At 39.6% G+C, this 23,125-nt stretch overlaps 1 protein-coding gene across 7 annotated transcripts in view; it reads left to right on the top strand.

The window, feature by feature from the left end:
- The window catches only part of LOC111575768 (choline transporter-like protein 5-A), a 74,039-nt gene extending 52,111 nt beyond the window's left edge, over positions 1–21,928 (top strand). For 3 of the 7 annotated variants that reach the window (XM_055014384.1, XM_055014383.1, XM_023281097.3), the window contains 8 exons: positions 6,477–6,745; positions 6,926–7,020; positions 7,194–7,297; positions 7,411–7,484; positions 18,045–18,115; positions 18,328–18,416; positions 19,792–19,876; positions 20,401–21,928. In XM_055014384.1, coding sequence (XP_054870359.1) covers positions 6,477–6,745; positions 6,926–7,020; positions 7,194–7,297; positions 7,411–7,484; positions 18,045–18,115; positions 18,328–18,416; positions 19,792–19,876; positions 20,401–20,498 — 885 coding nt within the window. In that variant the 3' untranslated portion in view covers positions 20,499–21,928. Of the gene's footprint in view, positions 1–6,476; positions 6,746–6,925; positions 7,021–7,193; positions 7,298–7,410; positions 7,485–18,044; positions 18,116–18,327; positions 18,451–19,791 lie in introns of all 7 variants that reach the window. The other 4 variants (XR_002746766.3, XR_004848262.2, XM_035953236.2 and 1 more) reach the window with 4 other exon arrangements.
- Positions 21,929–23,125: the final 1,197 nt, after the last annotated feature.

The raw sequence follows: 23,125 nt of genomic DNA, 5'->3' as shown, positions 1-23,125 counted from the left end.
ACAATAGCAACTAAAAACGGTATGTTTCTGCACGTTATATGTATGTTTGATCGACACATGGCCTATTTTTGTTTTCAGTTCATTAAATACAAAGTTTTAGACCATGTCATGAAACTTTCCTTGATGGTGGTGTGCTTCATAAATATCTCTCAAAGCATAATGATACAGACATAATCTTAGAACTGTAAAACAGTTGAATCTGTAAAAGGGACTGTAAATTTCACCCTGTGTCAATACTTCAATCAAGCTCTGAAGGGTCTGCTAAACAACATGTCTGGTAAATATTCAAATGGGAAAATTATGCTCTTTCGAGGCATTTTAGTCTCACGCTCAGCATGGTTAAATGCACGAAGAATGTGAAAGGAGTGTTTTAGCTTAAAAGAAAAAATAATGCTGCCAACCTTCTTGCCTTCACACACCTGGCCAACTGCTGCATAATTGTTAAATTTTCAAGAGAGTGGCTAAAGAAAAACCTTTTATGTTGACAAGAAAAAAGAGAACACCCTCAAGGATTTAGGTAAATATTTTTCCGTATAAACATTTAAGAAGATGAAGTGAATTCTTTGATATGCACATGTAGATGTAGCATAACTACATAACTATGCTGTTTCAATTCTAAATAACAATTTAAAATTGAAGTTTGTACTCATTTACTATCTGGGGCACCACCAAATATAAAATTCAGAAATGAATTGCAAATATTCCAGATTAAGTATTAATAAATCATCAAATCTACTTGTATTGATCAGTCTTATTATCAGAAGTTGTGAACTCGAATTTTATTGACCTCCAGTTCCCAAACAAAGAAATACAAAGTCCTCAGGACAATAATGATACATAAACATTTATTAATTAATACTGCAAACAAACAGACAACAATGACTTCACAAGCAACAGACAGTGTGTGGATGAATTTCTAAATTCAACTGTTTAGCAGAGAGAAACTGATACTTGCATACTGGCATCAGTACAAGGGAAAAAACTGCAGCCAGACGTGTCTTTGTCAAGATCTGGTGGATGAGTTGGTTCAAGAACACAGAGACAGAATGGTGTTTTGCATAGTTGTGTTACAAAGGTATACTGAGTTGTAGATAAGAACCTATAAAGCCATCGTGAAACAACAAAAAATCCACAAAAGCCCAAATTAAGTTAGAAACAAAAATGTGTAAATGCCATACTTGCATTCCATTAACTTTCTTTTATACAGAAAGTTCTTTGGAGCCATATTCAAATCAGCATCTGACCAATCGTGGATGTGTTCCTCCCAAGGGGTGGTGTTGAGCTTCACTGCTCAGGAGAGGTCAAATGCCAAATACCTTTAGGACTTCATTTGAGTTCATTACTTAGACATAAAACCCGATGGTTAAATATCTACTATGACTACGAATCTGAAATACCACTGAACATGTGATTAAAATTACATCAAACACAATAGGTTTATCTCACATGGTTCTTGAGATAATCAAAAAAGTGTAAACATGCATACAAATCTGGAATTTCAGGATACATTATAGTAACCTTCTAATATAACTGAACACAAGCATATACACTGAACAATAAGGACAATAACATTTTAAAATTCTATATGCTTAGGATAAGAGTCTCTCTGTGTTTTGTATGGCAGTGACAAAGATAATGGGGTTGTTTATGTCTCGTGTGTGTGTGTCCTCCACAAACCCTTTAGATGTGAGATTTTCTTCAGTTAGGACCAGTGCCCTGATGAGCTGATATTATAGACTGAGTTCAGATATTGGGATCATCACTCTGTTTGGATTTCCTTAATTTTCAAATTTAAAACCGTTCAGTTCATTCCTGTATAGAAAGTTCTGGGTGGTCAGGAGTGAGACAGGTCAGGATATCAGAGTAAGGGAAGCAATCTCCTCCTATCATCATCATCCATCATCAGAATTATGTCCTGTTTTCTTGAAGAGGGCTGTGAGTGGTCATTGTCATCAGATGGAAACATTCATTTTATGCCTGTGGATGTTCTCAGTCATCCAGGTCATGATCAGTCTCAATCAAGCATAAGTTATGGCAACTGGACTAACCTCGTGTGAGTCGAAAACGTTTCACCTCTCATCCAAGAGGCTTCTTCAGTTCTGAAAGCCTGGTGGGGAGTACCAGATATTTATCCACCAGGAGGGTGGTGGCAAAAACAAGTGGACAAAGACCCGAAACCAACAGACTCGTTAGGTGTTAATGTGAGTCGTTAGCCTTTGATGGGCGGTCGTTACCCCTCCCAGCCCTCTAGGAGGGTGGTTGGGGGTCACCTGACTGCAAGTGGGACAGATGGCTGCACCTCCTTGGGAGGCTCTAAGAACGGCGTTGTAAGTGGGAGACAAGTGGTGTCTGAGGCCCCCTCCTCTGTTCAAAGATGGCCGTTCTAGTTTGACATGAATGGCTTCTTTTACCCCTCTCTCAAACCATCTGTCCTCTCTGGCTAGAATGCGCACCTTGTGGTCATCAAAGGAGTGCCCCTTCTCCTTGAGGTGGAGGTGGACTGCTGAGTCCTGGCCTGTGGTCGTGGCCCTCCTGTGTTGTGCCATGCGCTTGTGTAATGGCTGCTTAGTCTCTCCAATGTACAGGTCAGAGCATTCCTCATTGCACTGCACTGCGTACACCACATTGCTCTGTTTCTCCCTTGAAATTTTGTCCTTGGGATGGACCAGCTTTTGCCTCAGAGTGTTGCTGGGCTTGAAGTGTACTGGGATCTGGTGGGTGTTAAAGATCCTCCTGAGTTTCTCTGAAATTCCTGCCACATAGGGGATGACAATGTTGTTTCTCTTTTTGTGGTCCTCGTCTTTCTTATCCTCCCTGCGCTTTTTTGCTGTTTTGATAAAAGCCCAGTTTGGATAGCCACAAGTTTGAAGAGCAGAGTGAATATGTTTGTGTTCCCTTCTTTTTCCATCCGCTTCTGATGGGATGTTCTGTGCTCTGTGCTTTAAGGTACGGATCACCCCCAACTTGTGTTCTAGTGGGTGGTGTGAATCAAACAGGAGGTACTGGTCTGTGTGAGTGGGTTTTCTGTAGACCCCAATGTTGAGTTCCCCATTGGTTTCAATGCGTACCACGCAATCTAGAAATGCCAGACAGTTGTCTTGGACATCCTCTCTTGTGAACTTGATGTTTTTATCCACCGAGTTGAGGTGTTCTGTGAAAGGTTCGACCTCACCCTTTCTGATGGTGACCCATGTGTCATCCACATATCTGAACCAGTGCCTCGGGGAGTGGCCACTGAATGTTCTCAGTGCCACAATCTCCATTTCTTCCATGTACAGGTTAGCTACAATGGGGGATACAGGGGATCCCATGGCACAGCCGTGTTTTTGCCTGTAGAAACCGTTGTTGTACTGGAAATAAGTGGTGCTGAGGCAAAGGTTAAGGAGGTCACACACCTGTTCGGGGGAGAGGTTGGTCCTCTCAGACAGAGAGTTGTCAAGCAACAGTTTTCTCTTTACTGTCTGTATTGCATCTCCAGTGGGAATGCAAGTAAAAAGCGAAGTCACATCATTTGAAACCATAGTTTCCTCAGGGTCTAAGCTGATTTTTCTGACCTTGTTTGTAAAGTCCATCGAGTTCCTTATGTGGTGGGGGGTGTCCCCCACCAATGGGGAAAGGATGGTGGCAAGATACTTAGCAATGTTGTATGTCACAGAGTTGATGCTGCTTACAATTGGTCTCAGAGGGGCGCCCTCTTTGTGAATTTTTGGCAGCCCGTATATGCAAGGGATAGCATCGCCTGGATAGAGTTTGTAGTACAGGGCCCGGTCGATGATCTGACCTTTCTCCAGTTTTTGCAGGCAGTTAACCACTTTGAGTTTGTAGGTGTTGGTGGGGTCTCGTTTTAGGGTCTCATAAGTTGCTGAGTCACATAGGAGGCTGCTGACCTTTGAGTGATAGTCAGCTGTGTTAAGGATAACAGTACATCTCCCCTTATCTGCAGGTAGGATTGTGATGTTGGGATCCTTCTGCAGAGTTATCAGTGCCCGTTTCTCCTGTGCGGAGATGTTGGACGGGGGTAACTTGGCACTGGAGAGTGCTGCCGACACCTTAAGCCTGATCTGTTCCGCCTCTGTCTCTGACAACCTATTGTTCCTAATGGCCGATTCTGTGGCCGTCACCAAGTCCACCACCGGTAACTCATCTGGTGTGACTGCAAAGTTCAGTCCTTTGGCAAGGACCCCCCGCTCGGCTGGAGTGAGCTCTCTGTCTGACAAATTCTTAACCCATTTGTCATAGGTGTCCAGTTCCGCTGTTTTGCTCTGTGTGGCCGCCTGGGAAGGACTGCCGCCAGTCCTTCCTTCAGAGCTCTGTATTTTGGCCCATTCTTGTTCCCCCCTGGAACTATAGAACCCGGACTCAAGGTTCTGAAATTTCCGTGTTTGCCTTTCTTTGCCCTTAGCATGCTGCGCCATCTGTGCTGTCTCCGTGTGCTTGGAAACGGCTTCCCAAACATGCCCAGGAAGGACTGCCTCCAGCCCTTCCTCCAACGCATCAATTTTTGATCGTAGGACATCGAGCGTAAAATGAACCTGTCTAACTCTCTCATTGAGGAGTTGGTTCTGTGCCCTCTTTAGGATGCTTTCTGCTTTGTGGCCTTTCACCGTGGAGGTGAGCCATAAGCTTTTGGGAAAGATCCTTTTTTGCCTGCAACACAGGTTGAACCGCAGGTGGTTCCTGTAATCCGCCACTTTCCTCGCCAGTCTCTCATACTCCCGCACCCTCCGCAGGGTGTCCGCCCCAAAATGAGTATGAATAAATCTGTGGATGTTCTCAGTCATCCAGGTCATGATAAGTCTCAAGCAAGCATAAGTTATGGCAACTGGACTAACCTCGTGTGAGTCGAAAATGTTTCACCTCTCATCCAAGAGGCTTCTTCAGTTCTGAAAGCCTGGTGGGGAGTACCAGATATTTATCCACCAGGAGGGTGGTGGCAAAAGGAGGGTGGTGTCACCCTGCTAGATGTTGGGCCTCCTGCCTGTACCAGGTCTCGTTGTTGCCCCTGTTGCCTACCACCGTGGTATCGTTGGCAAACTTTATCAGGGTGTTGGAGGAGTGGGTGGGGCACAGTCCATGGTTAAGAGGGTGAAGAGTGCTGGACTAAGAATATACCCCTGTGGTGTGCCTGTGTTCATGATTATGTTGCTGGATGTCAGGTTCCCCATCCTGACATTCTGAGGCCTGTTGATCAGAAAGTCCATAATCCATGAATATAGTGTGGTGGAGAGTCCAAGGTTGGTGAGTTTATGTACCAGTTTATGGGGGATTACAATATTGAAGGCACTGCTAAAATCCACAAAGAGCATCCTAACGTTGATATCCGGCTGCTCCAGGTGGGTCCACCTGACACAATTAAGCATAACTTGACATTTGACACTTAACACAATTAAGCATAACCTCAAGTCTGTGGCTTCTGTATGTCAAGCAATCAAGCTGGCAAAAAACCTCAGAGGCACAGTCCCTGAAGGTGGTTTTGTTTTAAGCAAGCAGGTGAGCAGTAGTCATGGAGTACTCAACTGTTTTTGCAAGTCACAGAGCCAAACTGTTGAAGCAGCTTGAAAGTACTTCTTGAAAGAGTGCTAGTGGAATATCAAAAGATATTGTACTTCAAAGTTTTTAATAGCAGAGCATCTACAAGATGGACAGCCCTTTCCATTGTCTGCTCCATCTATGACCTGCAAGGGCTTCCTTTCACATTTTATCCTCACAGTCAAACAAATACTACAGAGGCTCTGTACTTAAAAATATAGATTGGATGACATTATCACATTGGAGCTATCAAAGCTATGGAAACCAGTGGATCACAGCACCGGCTCAGCTGAGCAGATTTCAAATGGACAGGTACATGAAGCCAAAAGATTTTGAACCTGTCAGCAGTCAGCTGCTGCGCTTTCCCAGCTGCACTTCTCTGTTTATAATTAGGCCATTGATTTGTCGGCAGTGAGGTTAGATCCTAGTGAGCAACAGTTTTCCAACTACATATGTTTTTCATTCAATATCCTGTATTTGACCATGGTATTTATTGCAAAGTCAACTGGAATGAAAAATTTAATAAATAAATAAATAAGTAAAGCATTTCATTTATGAAACGGTTTACATCTCCATATGTGCTTTTATAAGAATGTGTCAGTTATTCCATCTAACCTGCAATCACTGATGGCAAAGAATAGCACTCTGTTTTAGGAGTTATATCTCTGCACAGTTCTTGCAAAATAAAGATGTGGTATATAAATTGAGTTTAGACTTGGTACTTTAATACAATATCACACACATAGCAGAACAACAGATGTGTACTGTTGTGTACCTGTGAAAATACTGTACGCGTTTTCACATTCTTTACAAAAAGTACAGAATTTATGTCCCTTCACATTAACATACCACACAATATAAAATAAATAAATGAAATTCATATTGTACAAACCTATTCTACTGCATTGTAAATGACCTTCTGTTTATCTCCATCATGTCTCTGTCAGACCTTCTACAGAACCAACATCTCCAACTCAGCATTGTGTCTGGGTTCTAAGTGTTTATTTGCCTTTTATGGCGGGGAGACATCCTACCACCGCTGCCTGTTTCTGTTACAATTGTCCAACCTATTCGTCTTCCTCTGGCTCGTCAACTTCAGCTTGGCCCTGGAGCAGTGCACTCTGGCTGGAACGTTTGCTAGCTACTACTGGGCCAAGAGGAAGCCTCAGGATATCCCACCATGTCCACTCTTTTTATCATTTAACAGGGCTATCAGGTTAGTACACAGTCCAATTATTAAGCCTCACGATCATTATTTGCTAAATGTGGTACAAACATCTATATTGGTTCTGTTTCATCTTTTATTAAAGTAGATTATTGAATAGCTAATGCATAACGACAGCAAAACTAAATGCAGTAACAATGTGGTGAGCTTTTCCTCTCTCTCTCTCTCCAGGTATCACACAGGGTCTTTGGCATTTGGAGCTCTAATTCTTTCAGTTGCCCAGCTATTCAGGATCATACTGGAATACTTGGAACAGAGATTAAAATGTGCACACACACACACACACACACACACACACACACACACACACACACACACACACACACACACACACACACACACACACACACACACACACACACACACACACACACACTCACATACATTTCTCGTTACTTCATTAGTACTATAATCACCATGTTGATCTTTGTCCATTTAGGTGTTGATAACACCCTGTCCAGGTTCCTTTTGTGCTGTCTGAAATGCTGTTTCTGGTGTTTAGAGAAATTCCTTCGCTACATGAACTGTAATGCTTATATCATGGTGAGTGAGTTGGTTAAATGCCTACTGTTGACAAATATTATTATTGCTCTTTATGTCAGCAGTAACCTTATATTCTTACAGTGCTGGGGGGTTTTTTGTCTCTTCCCCACTAGGTTGCGATTTATGGCAAAAACTTTTGTACCTCTGCCAGAGAAGCATTCTTCCTACTGATGAGAAATGCAGTGAGGTAAGTCCATGCTTTTCAGACTAGTTAGTGGTTCACTGGTCCTTGCTAAACAGTTTGAATGCTTTAACTGTCAGTTGTTGTTTTTTTTGTGAGCATGCTCATTGTGCATTGAAGCACACTTGTTATTATTGCTTGGGCTTATTAGTTTGATTGTAGAGCAAGATGTCGTATTGAAACATGCTATACATCATCATGCCCAGCAGCTCAAGCTCTAACTGACAATACCAGAATTACAGCATAATAACTGGATTCTTAATGTAAACATATGTATTTCTCATGTGAGTTGCTAGAGTGGAGAGCAGTGTTTTTTGGAGATCAGAAGAAAATTCTAAACTGCTCTAAAATGCTCAGATTGTCTCCATAAGTACAGTAGCCACAAGAATTTTCTTTTTCACAATGTGAAAATCTAACTCGAATGTGCTTTCAGATTTTTGATTTAAAGCTTAATTTATAGGAAAGTTGTTTTTTAACACGTATTCACGAGAAACTGCAGGCAGGCTTTTCATCGAACCTCTCAATTATTCAACTTGCAGTATCTTTTTGTATGTTTGGAGCATTGAAACATGCTGTATATCACTATGCTCAGTTGCTAATGAAAAATGCCAAATTCCAACTGAAACACTGTAGTTTTATTGTAAACAGACTTAATCGTCAACTAAATGTGGAGCCATTATCTGTAATGTGTCTGGTTAGAGATCACTGAGTGGTTACATTTTCTCTGAAGTACCATTCTAGGATGCAGGTGGTTCGATTCAAAATTGCTGTTTGAAAACCTATTGAGCAAGACTGTGTGGCTCACACAAGTTTGTGGTATTTTGTTAATGACTGCCTTCACAATGCTGAGTTCATACTAGCTTAAATTCACAGTTCATACTGGCGTATATTTGAAAAATACAATTCTTCCCAAGGCTCTTAAATTAAACTCTTATGACCTATTTTTATTGTTATCATTATATTTGAACAAGCATGAACAAGAAATTGAAGAAAACTAAAAAATGGTGGATAGATGGATATAGATATATAGATGATATCTATATATGTAAGTATGTATGTATGTATGTATGTATCTATCTATCTATCTATATATCTCTATATATCTATCTATCTATCTATCTATATATATATATATATATATATATATATATATATATATATATATATATATATATATATATATATATATACTACATTGCCAAAAGTATTCACTCACCCATCCAAATAATCACAATCAGGTGTTCCAATCACTTCCATGGCCACAGGTGTATAAAATCAAGCACCTAGGCATGCAGACTGGTTTTACAAACGTTTGTGAAAGAATGAGTCGCTCTCAGGAGCTCAGTGAATTCCAGCGTGGAACTGGGATAGGATGCCAACTGTGCAACAAATCCAGTCATGACATTTCTTCGCTCCTAAATATACCACAGTCAACTGTCAGCTGTATTGTAAGAAAGTGGAAGTGTGTGGGAACGACAGCAACTCAGCCACGAAGTGGTAGGCCACGTGAACTGACGGAGCGGGGTCAGCGGATGCTGAGGTGCATAGTGCGAAGAGGTCGCCAACTTTCTGCAGAGTCAATCACTACAAACCTTCAAACTTCATGTGGCCTTCAGATTAGCTCAAGAACAGTGCTTCAGCAGAGAGCTTCATGGAATGGATTTCCATGGCCGAGCAGCCATACAAAGCGTGGGATGCAGTGGTGTAAAGCACGCTGCCACTGGACTCTAGAGCAGTGGAGATGCGTTCTCTGGAGTGACGAATCGCGCTTCTCCATCTGGCAATCTGATGGACGAGTCTGGGTTTGGTGGTTGCCAGGAGAACGATACTTGTCGGACTACATTGTGCCAAGTGTAAAGTTTGGTGGAGGGGGGATTATGGTGTGGGGTTGTTTTTCAGGAGCTGGGCTTGGCCCCTTAGTTCCAGTGAAAGGAACTCTGAATGCTTCAGCATACCAAGACATTTTGGACAATTCCATGCTCCCAATTTTGTGGGAACAGTTTGGAGCTGGCCTCTTCCTCTTCCAACATGACTGTGCACCAGTGCACAAAGCAAGGTCCATAAAGATGGATGACACATTCTGGTGTGGATGAACTTGACTGGCCTGCACAGAGTCCTGACCTCAACCTGATGGAACACCTTTGGGATGAATTAGAGGGGAGACTGAGAGCCAGGCCTTCTCGTCCAACATCAGTGTGTGACCTCACAAATGCGCTTCTGGAAGAATGGTCAAAAATTCCCATAAGCACACTCCTAAACCTTGTGGACAGCCTTCCCAGAAGAGTTGAAGCTGTTATAGCTGCAAAGGGTGGACCGACGTCATATTGAACCCTATGGATTAGGAATGGGATGTCACTTACATTCATATGCGAGTCAAGGCAGGTGAGCGAATACTTTTGGCAATATAGTATATATATATATATATATATATATATATATATATATATATATATATATATATATACAGATAGATATATATAAACATAGATATATACCTATAAAGATTAAAAATTAAAAATTAATCTAATTAATTACAGACTTTGTAATTAATTAATCACAATTAATTGCCAAATATTTTTGTCAAATAGCAATATTTGACACAATAAGTGAAGTTTTTCAATTCAAATAAAATTGTGGTTGACAGTTGAATCAGTTAATAGACATATATGTGTTTAGAATTTAAAATTTGTTTTAAAAAAAAGTAAAATGAGGCATATAGAAAAAATGAGGCATATAGAAAAAATTTAAACGGTATTTCTCTCTAGAATACCTTGACAGTCATGAGATTTCATTGTACTCTGCACAGATTCTAGACACCCTGTGCCAGATGCAGCAAAGCAGCCCCAGAACATAACAGAGCCTCCTCCATGTTTCACAGTAGGGACAGTGTTCTTTTCTTGATATGCTTCATTTTTGCATCTGTGAACATAGAGCTGATGTGCCTTGCCAAAACGTTCTTTTGTCTCGTCTGTGCATAGGACACTCTCCCAGAAGCTTTGTGGCTTGTCAACATGCAGTTTGGCAAATTCCATTCTGGCTTTTTTATGATTTGTTTTCAACAATGGTGTCCTCCTTGGTCGCCTCCCATGAAGTCCACTTTGGCTCAAACAACGACAGATGGTGCCATTTGACACTGATGTACCTTGACTTTGGAGTTCACCTTTCATGTCTTTAGAGGTTGTTCTGGGCTCTTTTGTTACCATTTATATTATCCGTCTCTTCCATTTGTCATCAATTTTCCTCCTGTGGCCACATCCAGGGAGGTTGGCTACAGTCCCATGGATCTTAAATTTCTGAATAATATGTGCAACTGTAGTCACTGGAACATCAAGCTGCTTGGAGATGGTCTTATAGCCTTTACCTTTAACAAGCTTGTTGTTGAGAAACATGGAGATATGAGATCCCAGAATCAGCCACAAGGGTGAGACTGACAGAATAACAGCTAAATAAGGGAACATTGTGATATTATAATCTGTGATTTATAATTGATTCATGCTATAATCTAATAAATGTGTTAAAGCTAACTCAAATACCTATTTTTATAATCTTTAAGAAGTAACTAAGTCAGAACAGCAACTCACTGTGAAAAGTGATGTTTTTGGTTACCAGGGAAACTGATGTTTTTGATAGATATGACAAATATGAGGAACTAATGCTTTATTAAATGGAAATGCTTTTAAGAGTTTTGATTACTATGAAACAGATGCTTTAGAAAGAGTTTTGATTACTGTTAAACTAAGAGGTTTTTAACTTAGTAATGAAGTGAGAAGTCAAGAGCTGAGGTGAACTGGAGTCAAGTGTTCATGGTAAAGGTTATTAAGCTTGAAATAGACGTCAGGGATTTTTGTGAGTCTGACACCTGTTTCCTGACCGGAGGCCTGCTCTGAGCTGCGGATGGAACAAATACATTAATAGAGAAGTGAGACTGAGTGGAAGGGTCCAAACAGTCCAAACAGGTGGTTTTAGTTCCTCAAACATGGAGGGGTCTTAGGATGAGTTGGGGGGGGGCTGGCGAGACAGTCCAGAGTGGATGGTTTTGGTTCCTCCAGAGCACGCAGAGGCCACGAGGTCGGTGGATGGGAGCAGTGCTCGAATGAGGAGGGCGATGAATGCTGTCATCATGTATGTTAATTAAGTGTGCTGTCATTGCAGTCATTGCATATGCAAAAGGTTCAGTTGTTGTATAAATTGCACTGGATCGAGACACGAGTTGGGAGTCGTTGCGAGGTGGTCACTCGTTGCAAGCCAGGGTAGAAATGCTCTGAGCAAAGGGGATTCTACCACGTAACTCAGACGGGGGATTCAACATGATCTGCAAAGGAATAACTGTTCTACTGGAATTATGGACTGAAGGAGTGCTCTTTCTGCACTGTTTAAGGATTACGAAAGACTGTGATCTAAAAATAACGCTGACTGAAGGAACATTACTGAACTCTACTGTTTCCAAGAGGAACAACACCAGAGTGGATTATAACAAAGTTTTTGCTGACCCAAAGAACAAAAATGCATACAAGCACATCTAAATCTGGACCGAACCCCCTCCACTTCCCCCTGGAGCTGGGTCCCAGTGGCTCGTCGGTCTTCAGGTGAGCAGCCGGTTTGCGCACACCGTCTGCTCTCCCCCTCCAAATTACATAGTCTGGGTGATTATTACTCTTCTTAGATAAAAGCATAGTTCCAGTTAGGAGTCATATTAGAGGATTGTTATAAGAATTAATGTTTAAGAATGTAGCGTCACGTGGGTGCAGCGACCAAGATGGACGCAAAGTAGAGAGGGGCTGAGCCCGCACGAGTTATTTGTCAAATTTTTTCTGTAAACGCTCGTTTGAATTCGTGTTACTGCTCATCTACGTTTGTCTCTGAAGTTTCTTTAAAAAATTTTGGACAAAAGGAAAAGAACTGAGAAAAAATGACTTCGAAAAACCCAGGCCGCATGCCCACTCGAAAAAACCCGTCGCATGAAGAGGACATAGCAACAACAGCCCCACCGGATAAACTGGACAGGCTATTTGATGAACTTTCTCATATGAACGAAACTCTGCAAAATGTTGCTACAGATGTAGCCAGCATTAAACTAACAACGGCAGAACTATCTACCGCTGTGACAACAATGCAAGTACGGATGGATGAGGCGGAAGCCCGTATTATGCACCTGGAAGAAGCATCGGAGCAATGGCGGAGCGAGAAGGCTAGCAAAGAAAAAGATATGGACGCTCTTTGGAATCGTCTTCAAGTACTGGAGAATCAAAGTAGACGTTATAATGTACGACTACTGGGACTGAAAGAGACACTTGGCACAAATGGGACTCTCTTGGATTATGTACAGAAAGTTTTGTCGGAGGGGCTTGATGTACATTTGGATGAAGAGATGGTGACTGAGCGAGTACACAGGCAGCCTGGGCCAACACCAAATTCCGACCACCACCGAGACCGGTGTTGATTCGTTTTCTGAGGCAGTCGGCGAGGGACAAGGTGGTCAAAATGGCGAAGGAAAAACGAGGATGTATACGCGATGGATGTCACCTGTCTTTCTTTCCCGACATGTCCAGGGAGTTAGCTCAGAAGAGGAAAGCTTTTACACCGGTGAAGCGTAAACTGCGGCAACTCGACGTACGCTACAGCCTGGCCTTTCCTGCGACGCTGCATTTCAAATGGGGAGGAAAAAGTGTGAGCTTCAATACGGCTACAGCGGCGGAGAAGTTTATCGAGGATCATCAATCCTAGGGAAATGGTCTCACTACAGGTAGAACTGGTGGCTTTAAGGTGAGCTGATAACTAAACTTTTGTGATATACGAGCGAACTATATGATGCTAAAATGTGTGCAAGGGGGCAACGCGGACGTCAAGGAAACTCTGTTAATCTCACGGACCATTGTGACATTTTATTTTTCTTTTTGCTTGTTTGTTTCTTTAGTTGAGGGCACCGTGCGGTGCTCAGAGCTGGCTGTGTTGTGGCAGTCGGACATTTTTGGTTTCAAGTTTAGGTGCAGGTTTCTTTGCACTTTTTTTTGTTATGATAAAAAAGTTGAATATTTCAGGAAAATGTTGAACACTGTAAGATACATGGTAATGTGTGGCAACAAATACAAATGTTTTTTACTGAATTCTGGTTTTAGGCAGGTTTTAATTTTCAAAATGTGGCTTGTGAACCCTTTTCTTGTTTATCATATTCAAAACTTAAGTAATGTCAGGAAGACTGGTTAAATTTATGTCATGGAATATAAATGGTTGTGGTAGCCCTGTTAAAAGGAGAAAGGTATTAACATACTTAAAGAATAAACAAGTCGATATAACTTTTATACAGGAAACTCACCTGCAGGGTACAGAGGCAGAGAAATTCAAAGTGGGGTGGGTTGGTCAAATATTTCACAGTTCTTTTTCAAGTAAAAGTAATGGAGTGTTAATTCTTATTCACAAAAATGTACATTTTATTTTATCAAGGGAAATTAAAGATAATGAGGGTAGGATCATTTGTATTGAAGCACTCATAGAAGGAACGCCTGTTGTGTTATGCAACATTTATGCTCCTAACCAAAACAATTGTAATTTTTTTCATGAAGTTAATAAGATAATTGGGAATACTGTCGGTCAAATAATAATGGCTGGAGACTTCAATGAGGTCTTGGACCCAGCTTTGGACAGAAGCTTATTACGACCGCTAGTAACAACGAAAGATAGGGAGGCCTTGCAAATGCTTAATAAGGACATAGGATTAATTGATATTTGGAGACTGACCAACCCAACTACTAGAGATTATACTTTCTTTTCCCATCGCCATAAAACTTACTCTAGGATAGACTTTTTCTTAATACACTCGTCCCTGGTGGATAGAGTAGCTAGCTGCAGTATCAATGTAATAGCTCTGACGGACCACGCTCCAGTGGAATTAATTATTCAAATAAATTCAATATCGGAAAAAAGGGGAAGATGGAGGTTAAACACATCTTTGTTATCAGACTCACAACTCAAAACTATGGTAAAGAAAGACTTAAAAACTTTTTTTTGAAATTAATATAGGTAGTACTGAGGAATTAACTACAGTTTGGGAAGCATCTAAGGCTTATATTAGGGGCAAATTTATAGCACAAGCAACAAAAAAGAAGAAGCAAAATATTGAAAAAACTATAAATCTAGAAAAAGAAATTAAAAAGAAAGAAAACGATTTGCTACAAAACTTCTGTAATGACAAATTTCAAGAACTTTGCAAACTTAAATTTACCTTAAATGAATTATATAGTAAAAAAGCTGAGCATGCACTTTTCAGATTAAAAACAAATTTTTACGAGGCGGGGGAGAAATCAGGAAAATTACTTGCTAGACAACTAAAGGAGAAATTAAATACTAATATAATTCCTGTTATCAAACAAGGGGACAAACAGTTCTTTCTGACCAAAGACATTAATAATATTTTCCAACAACATTATAAAAAGCTTTATACATCTTCGGTGTCAAAATCCCAAGATGAAATAGATCAGTTTCTGAGTAATATTGAAGTACCAAAGTTACAACAGCACGATGCGGATAAATTAGAATTTGCAATAACTGAGGTAGAAATAAGAAAGGCAATTTCGACAATGGCAAACGGAAAGTCACCTGGTTACGATGGCCTTCCGGTTGAGTATTACAAAACTTTCATAGACATATTAGCCCCGATATTGCAAAAAGTATTTCAAGAAATGTTCGATAAAGGTCAATTTTCTCCTACTTTTAACGAAGCTCTGGTCTCTTTGATCCCCAAGGCAGGGAAGGATGTGACAGATCCATCTAATTATAGACCAATTAGTCTGATTAATCTTGATTGTAAAATTTTAACCAAAATCTTAGCTACAAGGCTTCAGTTGGTCTTACCAAACATCATTCATCCTAGTCAAGTGGGTTTCATAAAGAACAGAACTTCAACAGACAATGTCAGACTTCTTTTGCATTTGATGTGGCTCAGTCAGACACAAGATGTTCCAGTTGCTGCTCTTTCTCTAGATGCAGAGAAAGCTTTTGACAGGGTGGAGTGGCAGTTTCTGTTCTCCACCCTGTCTCATTTCGGCTTCAATACAAATTTTATTAAATGGATAAAAATGCTATATAAAGAACCTAGAGCTGCAGTGATGACCAATGGAATGGTCTCCCCCTTTTTTAGTCTGACACGTGGGACACGTCAGGGTTGTTCTTTGAGCCCTTTACTATTCATAATTTTTTTAGAGGTTCTTGCAATTTCTATTAGGAAGCATCCAGGTATAAAAGGAGTTAAGGGTGGGGCAAGTGAGCACAAGTTACTTTTATATGCAGATGATGTATTAGCAGTAGTGTCGGATCCCCTGGTATCGTTGCCAAATTTAATGGAAATAATTCAGACCTTTTCTAACTTTTCTGGTTACTCCATTAACTGGAGTAAGTCAGAGGCAATGCCTCTTTCTAGAACTTGCTCTGCATTTATGGTGGAAAAGTTTAAGTTTAGATGGGTACGTAAGGGGATGAAATACCTTGGTATCACATTGTCCGAGGATATTAATGATATAATTAGGCTCAATTTCAATCCATTACTTACAAAGACAAAAACAAATCTTGAGAAATGGGATAAGCTAAAATTGTCTTTGTGGGGAAAGATTAATGTAATAAAAATGGTAACTATCCCACAATTTAATTATATCACTATGATGCTACCACTCACAGTATCATGTAGTATATTCAGACAATTTGATGATATTATAAAACATTTCTTGTGGAGTGGGAAAAAACCACGGGTCAAAATGAGTAAACTCTGTGCTCATAAAGAAAAGGGTGGGCTAGGTCTTCTCAATTTAAGGTTATATTATTTGGCTTTTGAAATGACCAAACAAGCCAAACACTGGCATAAGAATGAGTCTCAGGTACCTTGGATAGCTGTGGAAGAGGAAATTTGTTTCCCGTTCATGCCTTTACAAGTACTGTCCCAAAAGCATACTGATAACAAAAACCCAATTATTTTACATTCAAAAGATGTGTGGACAAAGGCATACAAAATTTTCAAGCTTAAACATACAATCCAAGAATATTCCCCATTGTGGCATAATATTGATATTCGTATTGGAAAAAAAATATTGTATTGGGAACAGTGGTCTTCAAAAGGCATAAACACTATTGGTGATTTATTTGAGGATGGAGTATTATTGTCTTATGACCAGCTATCCCAACGATACGGCTTGATGGATAGAAGTAATTTCTGGAAATATTTACAAATACGAAGTTGTATTAGTTCAGTGCCTTATAGTCTTGTTGACAATCAAATATCAAATTATATGAAGCTTCCCCTGAAAAAACGCAGAGCCTCTCATTTTTATAGAGTTGCAACTCTTGCCACCAGGAATGATACTGACAGTCTGAAGGTAAATTGGGAAAATGATCTAGATGATCTAGATCTAGGAGGAAGATGGCCCCCAAGGACAAGCTGCTGAGTGAAGAGGAGACCCAACCATCATGGCGAGACAAGGCCCTTTATGACATGTACTACTGCCAAACAGAGGAAGTGGCTGACATCAGGAAATTCTACCGGTGGCTAGAAAGGGCTGGATTGAAGGACAGCACAGAAGTACTGATCATGACTACGCAAGAACAAGCCCTCAGCACAAAGATCAATAGAGGCAGGGGTCTACCACACCAGGCAGGACCCAAGTTGCAGGCTGTGTACAGATGCTCCTGAGACAGTCCAGCACATAGTAGCGTGGTGTAATATTTCTGAAGGGAAAAAAAACACCACCCCTGAGGGTGTGAGAAGGGGATTTATTTTATATACACTACCAGTCAAATGCTTGTACACACCTTCTCATTTAATGTTTTTTCTTTATTTTCAGTAGATTCTCACCGAAGGCATCAAAACTATGAATGAGGACACTTTTGTAGTAAACACAAAAGTGCAAAATAAGTCAAAACATGTTTTATATTTTAGATTCTTCAAAATATCCACCCTTTGATCTGAATACTGCTTTGCACACTCTTGGCATTCTCTCAATGAGCTTCATGAGGAGCTCCTGAAATGGTTTTCCAACAGTCTTGCAGGAGTTCCCAGAGGTGCTGAGCACTTCTTGGCCCTTTTGCCTTCAATCCTCAATCCATCTCATCCCAAACCATCTGGATTGGGTTTAAGTCAGGTGAGTGTGGAGGCCAGGTCATCTGACGCAGCACTCCATCACTCTACTTGTCGACGTAAATCACATTAAATGAGAAGGTGTGTCCAAACTTTTGACTGATGGTGTATTTTCCCATTTACCATTGTTCCAAGAGTTCTTTGGTCTGTTGATCTGATCACTGGTGATCAGGCTTGGAAGATTTGTGGTTGTTCTTTGGAGGTTTTTGATGCTACAGATTGGAGGAAATTTGTTGCTTCTTTGTTCTCTCTGCAGAGTTAATAACTCAGCAGAAGTGTAATCATTGTATCAGTTACTTGTGGACTTAGCTGGCAGGCTGTGTCGTAGCTGCTGGTCTACCAAAACTAGTTTTCACTCTTTTCTTTAATATTGTTTTGATTATGTTTGTATAGTGAGGATCATCTATCTGATGTTTGTTTTGTTTTTTGTTTGTTGTTGTTTTTTTTAGGGTTGCAGTTCTGGACAGATTGACAGACTTTCTGCTGTTTCTCGGCAAGGTGCTGATAGCAGGAGGAGTTGGTAAGTGATAATACAAGGCTGAAATCTTACATTGGTCAAGTCACTGTAATGCTTATCTTTCACATTGCAATTTCCAATAGTATTTTTTACCCACAGTCATTTTTTGAATAGAATTAATGGTTTCAGAAAACTATAACACTGAGTACAAATCCACATGTAGACATAAAGACAGCGTTTCACTTGGTTTGTGTGTGTCTGCGTGTTTGTTTCAGGCGTGGTTGCATTCTTCTTTTTCACAAATAAAATCCCAGTTATCCAGGAGGAAGTGCCCAGTCTCAACTACTATTGGGTCCCCATACTGGTCAGAGTTTTGATTTTACAACATGGCCAAAAATGTTGGTAACTTTACACCTAACTGAAACATATTACATTTTGTTGCTCTTGAGCAGTGTTGAATTTGAAAGCTCATTAGTCATGCAAACATGTAAAGCCTTTGGTTTACCTTCGCATAACACAGAAATAGGACTGAAAAGAGTTGAATTCTACCTTGTGCTACAAGGGGCTTGGATAAAATAATTGATGTCAGCAGGCAGTTGTCCATAAATTTGTATCATAGGCGTTTTCAATCTTGTAAGTTCTCCCAGTCTTTTGAAAAGGAGAAAAAAAGCTTAATTGAGCTGTTTAATATCATTGTATGCTGAGCATCAACATGAGTAAGCAAAAAGAGAATTCTGAGGAGATGAGGAAGAAAATTGTTACAAAGCATGGTCCAAGTAAAGACTACAAGACCATCTCCAAGCAGCTTGATGTTCCTGTGACCACAGCTGCTAATTTTATTAGAATATTTAATATCCAGTGGATTGTCATCTACTTCCCTGGATGTGTTTGCATAAAGAACATTGACCCTAGAATGAACAGAAGGATTACTTGTGTGGTGGAACAAGAATCGAGAAAAACAGATACAAATTGACCTTCAAGATCAAGGTATTACAGTATTTGGTTGCACTTACACCACTTTGTGAACAATAAGAGCAATATAAAAAAGCCAGACTCAAGGTTGTGAAATAGCATGGAGATAAGTATCAGAGAGAAAGTCCTTTGAGCGGATAAACAAGATTAGAGCTTTTGGGTCCGTTGCAGAAAAACTTATTGCCCTCTGTTAGAGAACACTGTCTCATCTGCAGGTCATACCTTCTTCAACGGTATAATGATCCAAAACATATCTCTAAAAGCACCAGGAATGGTGGAGAAGAAAGCAATGAACAATTCTAAGGTGGCTACTATAAATCCTGGTCTTAATCCAAGTGAACATTTAAGAGCTGAAATTGGCCGCTGGAACACACCAGTCAAATTTGAGAGAACTGGGACAGTTTGTTGAAGAAGAGTTAAACTGAAGCATCTAAGTCTTATTTAAAGCTTTAAAAACTCATCAGTTTCAGTAATTGTCTCAAACACGTGATACACAATATAAAGTTAAGGATCCCAAATTTTTGCCTGTGCCATTTCCACGTGTCGTATAATTTAAAAATAATTTACAATCAACTGTTTTCAGAGAAAAATTGTACACATATTTTTTCCAGTTTGAAAGTGAACCAGTAATTTTGGCTATGTCTGTAGAAGCATGTTAGCCCAGAATTATTTTTTCTAATTTCTTATCTTGTCTTCTGTTATATATGCTTACAAAGCAGCCCCCTCACTGCTGCTGTAGAATTTCTAACCTGTGTTTCTCACATTAGACAGTGGTGATAGGTGCCTACCTGATTGCTCATAGTTTCTTCAGCATCTATGCCATGTGTGTTGACACCCTCTTTCTCTGCTTTTGTAAGTACAACTTTATCATCACTATTTTTACAACAGTGCCAGTGACTTTTTAGCATAAATAAAATAGTAATGTTGAGATTGCTTGTGGAGTGGAATGTGCTGTATGCAAAATAAACTGATACTAATATCCAACATTGCACATCGTTCATAAAAACAATACTCCACTTGAAACAATTTGTTAGTAAGTTAAAATAGTTAATAACAATGCTGATATAGATCATTCTTTAATACTTTGGATGTTTTAGTCAAACAAAGGCTGTGTTTCAGTAAGTCTTTAATCCTGTGATGTTTGTGCTTTTGCATGTGGCTAATCTTAACACTGATGAAATTTCTAATCTTTTTGTCTCAACCTTAAACACCATCCTTTACTCCCTCCATGTCTGTATCTGTATTTTCACTCATTTACCATTCATCAATCCCTCCATATGCTATTTTTCATTTATCCATTGTCTGTTATCCATACTTGCTTTTTCTCCTATGCTGACCCTTAATCCATCCACCCATCCATATATTGATCTAAGCAGGTGATGACTTGGAAAGGAATGATGGTAGTTCAAACAAACCTTACTTCATGTCCCCGGAACTGCACAGAATTCTTGGAAAATCCAATCAGATCCAGTGATATACTGCATCAACTGCCAGTCTGGTTGGTCTCCTGTCAGGGACTGTCTTGACAAACTTCTCGGAGACACTGTGTACTGCTGGTATCACATTGCCTGATGAAGTGGGTTTTTTTTTTGTTTTTTTTTTTTTAGTTTTGATGTTGTTTTGTTATGTTTTGTTTTTCTGCAAAGTGCCACTTTAGAATATTGGTCTAGCTCATTACTAGTAAAAAAAATATGTTAAGGATAATTTTTCACTGAATCTAAGTTTTAAGAACTCAGCAACAGTCGTCCTTGAAAGTGACATCATGTCACCAGACAGCAGGTTAGAGTCTTGGAAAATAGGGCAGCGACTTACCGGAGAAAAGTTATAAGCTTAAGATAACTCAGGTGCCTGGTGCCAACTCAGTGTCGCTAACGTGAGTAAACTAATTGATAGCATTAAGCTAATATCTACACACCATGTATAAATAACTGCTGACTGTGTTTTCAGATGAGCTTGTTCAAATATTTTTGTAATTTTTTTTTTTTACATTCCGCCTTTGAAAAGCCATTTTCAACTGGTCATTCAATATATAGGTTGTACAAGTAAAATCTGCAGTCAAGTGTCATTTGTTTATATCGCCACGGCTTCCCCTGTAGAGAGCCGCCGCTGCTGAAAAAAATCCTAGAGGAAACACTGCACCCTGTTTATTTATTTTTTTTGTTTGTTTTGTTTTGTTTTTTATATAAAATGATGATTTGGGATTTCTATTGTGGTTTTGTGAATTTTATCATTTATAAAAAAATAATTAATGAATTCTTTAAAGTGATAAATATCCTGACTTAAGTTTACTTAAAAGTTTATGTTAATCAAAACCAGTGAGAATTTACAATGATTTGTTGTCCAAATAAAGTAGATTATTATATCTGTGAATAGCTAATGCTGGATTGCATTTTGTAAAAAACAGGAAAAAAAGAAAAAGAAAAAAACTGTTTTATGTATACCTATATGTGTGTGTATATATATATATATATATATATATATATATATATATATATGTATATAGTTAGGAAATATTTAGACACGTTTATATATATATATATTAATACATTTATGCTTTATTAACATGAAATTTTACTTTAGTTTGAATATGTTGAACTTTGTGATAATTGTTGTTGTGACCTTTATGCTGATTAAAGAGTGAAGTGTTTGAGATGTATCCGGCTAAGCTAGCATTCCAGAGATAAAGAAGACCTTGGAGTGAAAGCGGAGATGACCGAGACTGCGCTTCCCCAGCGATCAAAAGGAGAGAAACGAGTGTAACGGGGGGGAACCATTGAGGAGGGAGATTAAGAAATCTCCCTCACGAGTACATATACAAGAGTATATGTACTCGTGAAGACACTGAGACTGCCTCAGTGCAGGTGTAACCTGTACTCCTTGCTTCAAGTAAACAATTAGAAATACTTTAAAGTCTCACTGAGTTTTGATTTCGAGTTGGGAAATTTTGTGGTACGAACTAACAGCGAAAATACAGTCTTTGTCTTACAGAAATAATTTTCTGACTATATATATATATATATATATATATATTAGGGCTGTCAAAATTAGCGCGTTAACATGGAACATGGAACAGCGAAAATACAGTCTTTTTCTTACAGAAATAATTTTCTGACATATATATATATATATATATATATATATATATATATATATATATTAGGGCTGTCAAAATTAGCGCGTTAACATGGATTAATCCAGCACCATCATTAATCAGATTAAAAATTTTAACGTAATTAACGCATCTGCAGCACAGAATGACTCAAAATCCCTGTAACAAGGCATTTAGGATATTTTAAATTTGATGGGTCCCTTCTATTTTACCGGCGCAGCTTTTCCAGTGTTTACGGCTTTAGTTTATCAGCTCAGGAAACACACAGACCAATTAAGTACGAGTTCAGCCATCCCACGTAACGCTACTCAGCCAATGAATTGGTCTCTGCATTTCAGCCACTAAACTATGCAGCTGAGTTCAGAAAACAGGTGAGGGACAGACGAGAGGAGGACAGCCAAAAAGATAAATTAAAGCTGCAAGCAGCGTTGGTCAGGTCCTCGCATCCGAGCAGCCCGACTGTCCCATGCATGTCCACCAGGTGGCGCTGCAACTCAGTGAGTAAAGTTTCAGGCAGATTGGACCATGTACAGTCGACTTACACAGCACTTCCTGTTTCATGGCGAGAAATCCAAAATGGCCACCAAGTGGTGCATAGATGTGATCAGAGTTATTAATAACTCTTGATCACCCATGACTGGTGTACATCCTGACAAAATTTGAGCTTTCTCGGGTTTAGCCTGTTTGAGTTAATAATTTTTCAAAATGTCCACAAATGACAAAATCGTCCAAAATATGGATCATATTTCCAAATGGCCGCATTCTGTGAGTTGCCATTTCCACGCTCCCTCAGACTTTTGCAGAGCGTTTTGATAACTTTTGATCACCCATGAATGACTGGAGTACATCCTGACCAAATTTCAGCTCTGTTGAGGTTACGCTGTTTGAGTTTATAGATTTTGAAAAATGTCCAAAAATGACAAAAAATTGTCCAAAATATGACACATAATTCAAAATGGCCGACTTCCTGTTGGATTATGGGTAATGATGCA

Source organism: Amphiprion ocellaris, chromosome 10 (genome assembly GCF_022539595.1).
Source record: "Amphiprion ocellaris isolate individual 3 ecotype Okinawa chromosome 10, ASM2253959v1, whole genome shotgun sequence".
NCBI lineage: Eukaryota > Metazoa > Chordata > Actinopteri > Pomacentridae > Amphiprion > Amphiprion ocellaris.
The sequence above is the reverse complement of the archived record's forward strand: the minus strand, read 5'-3'. Positions and strand labels throughout refer to the sequence as shown.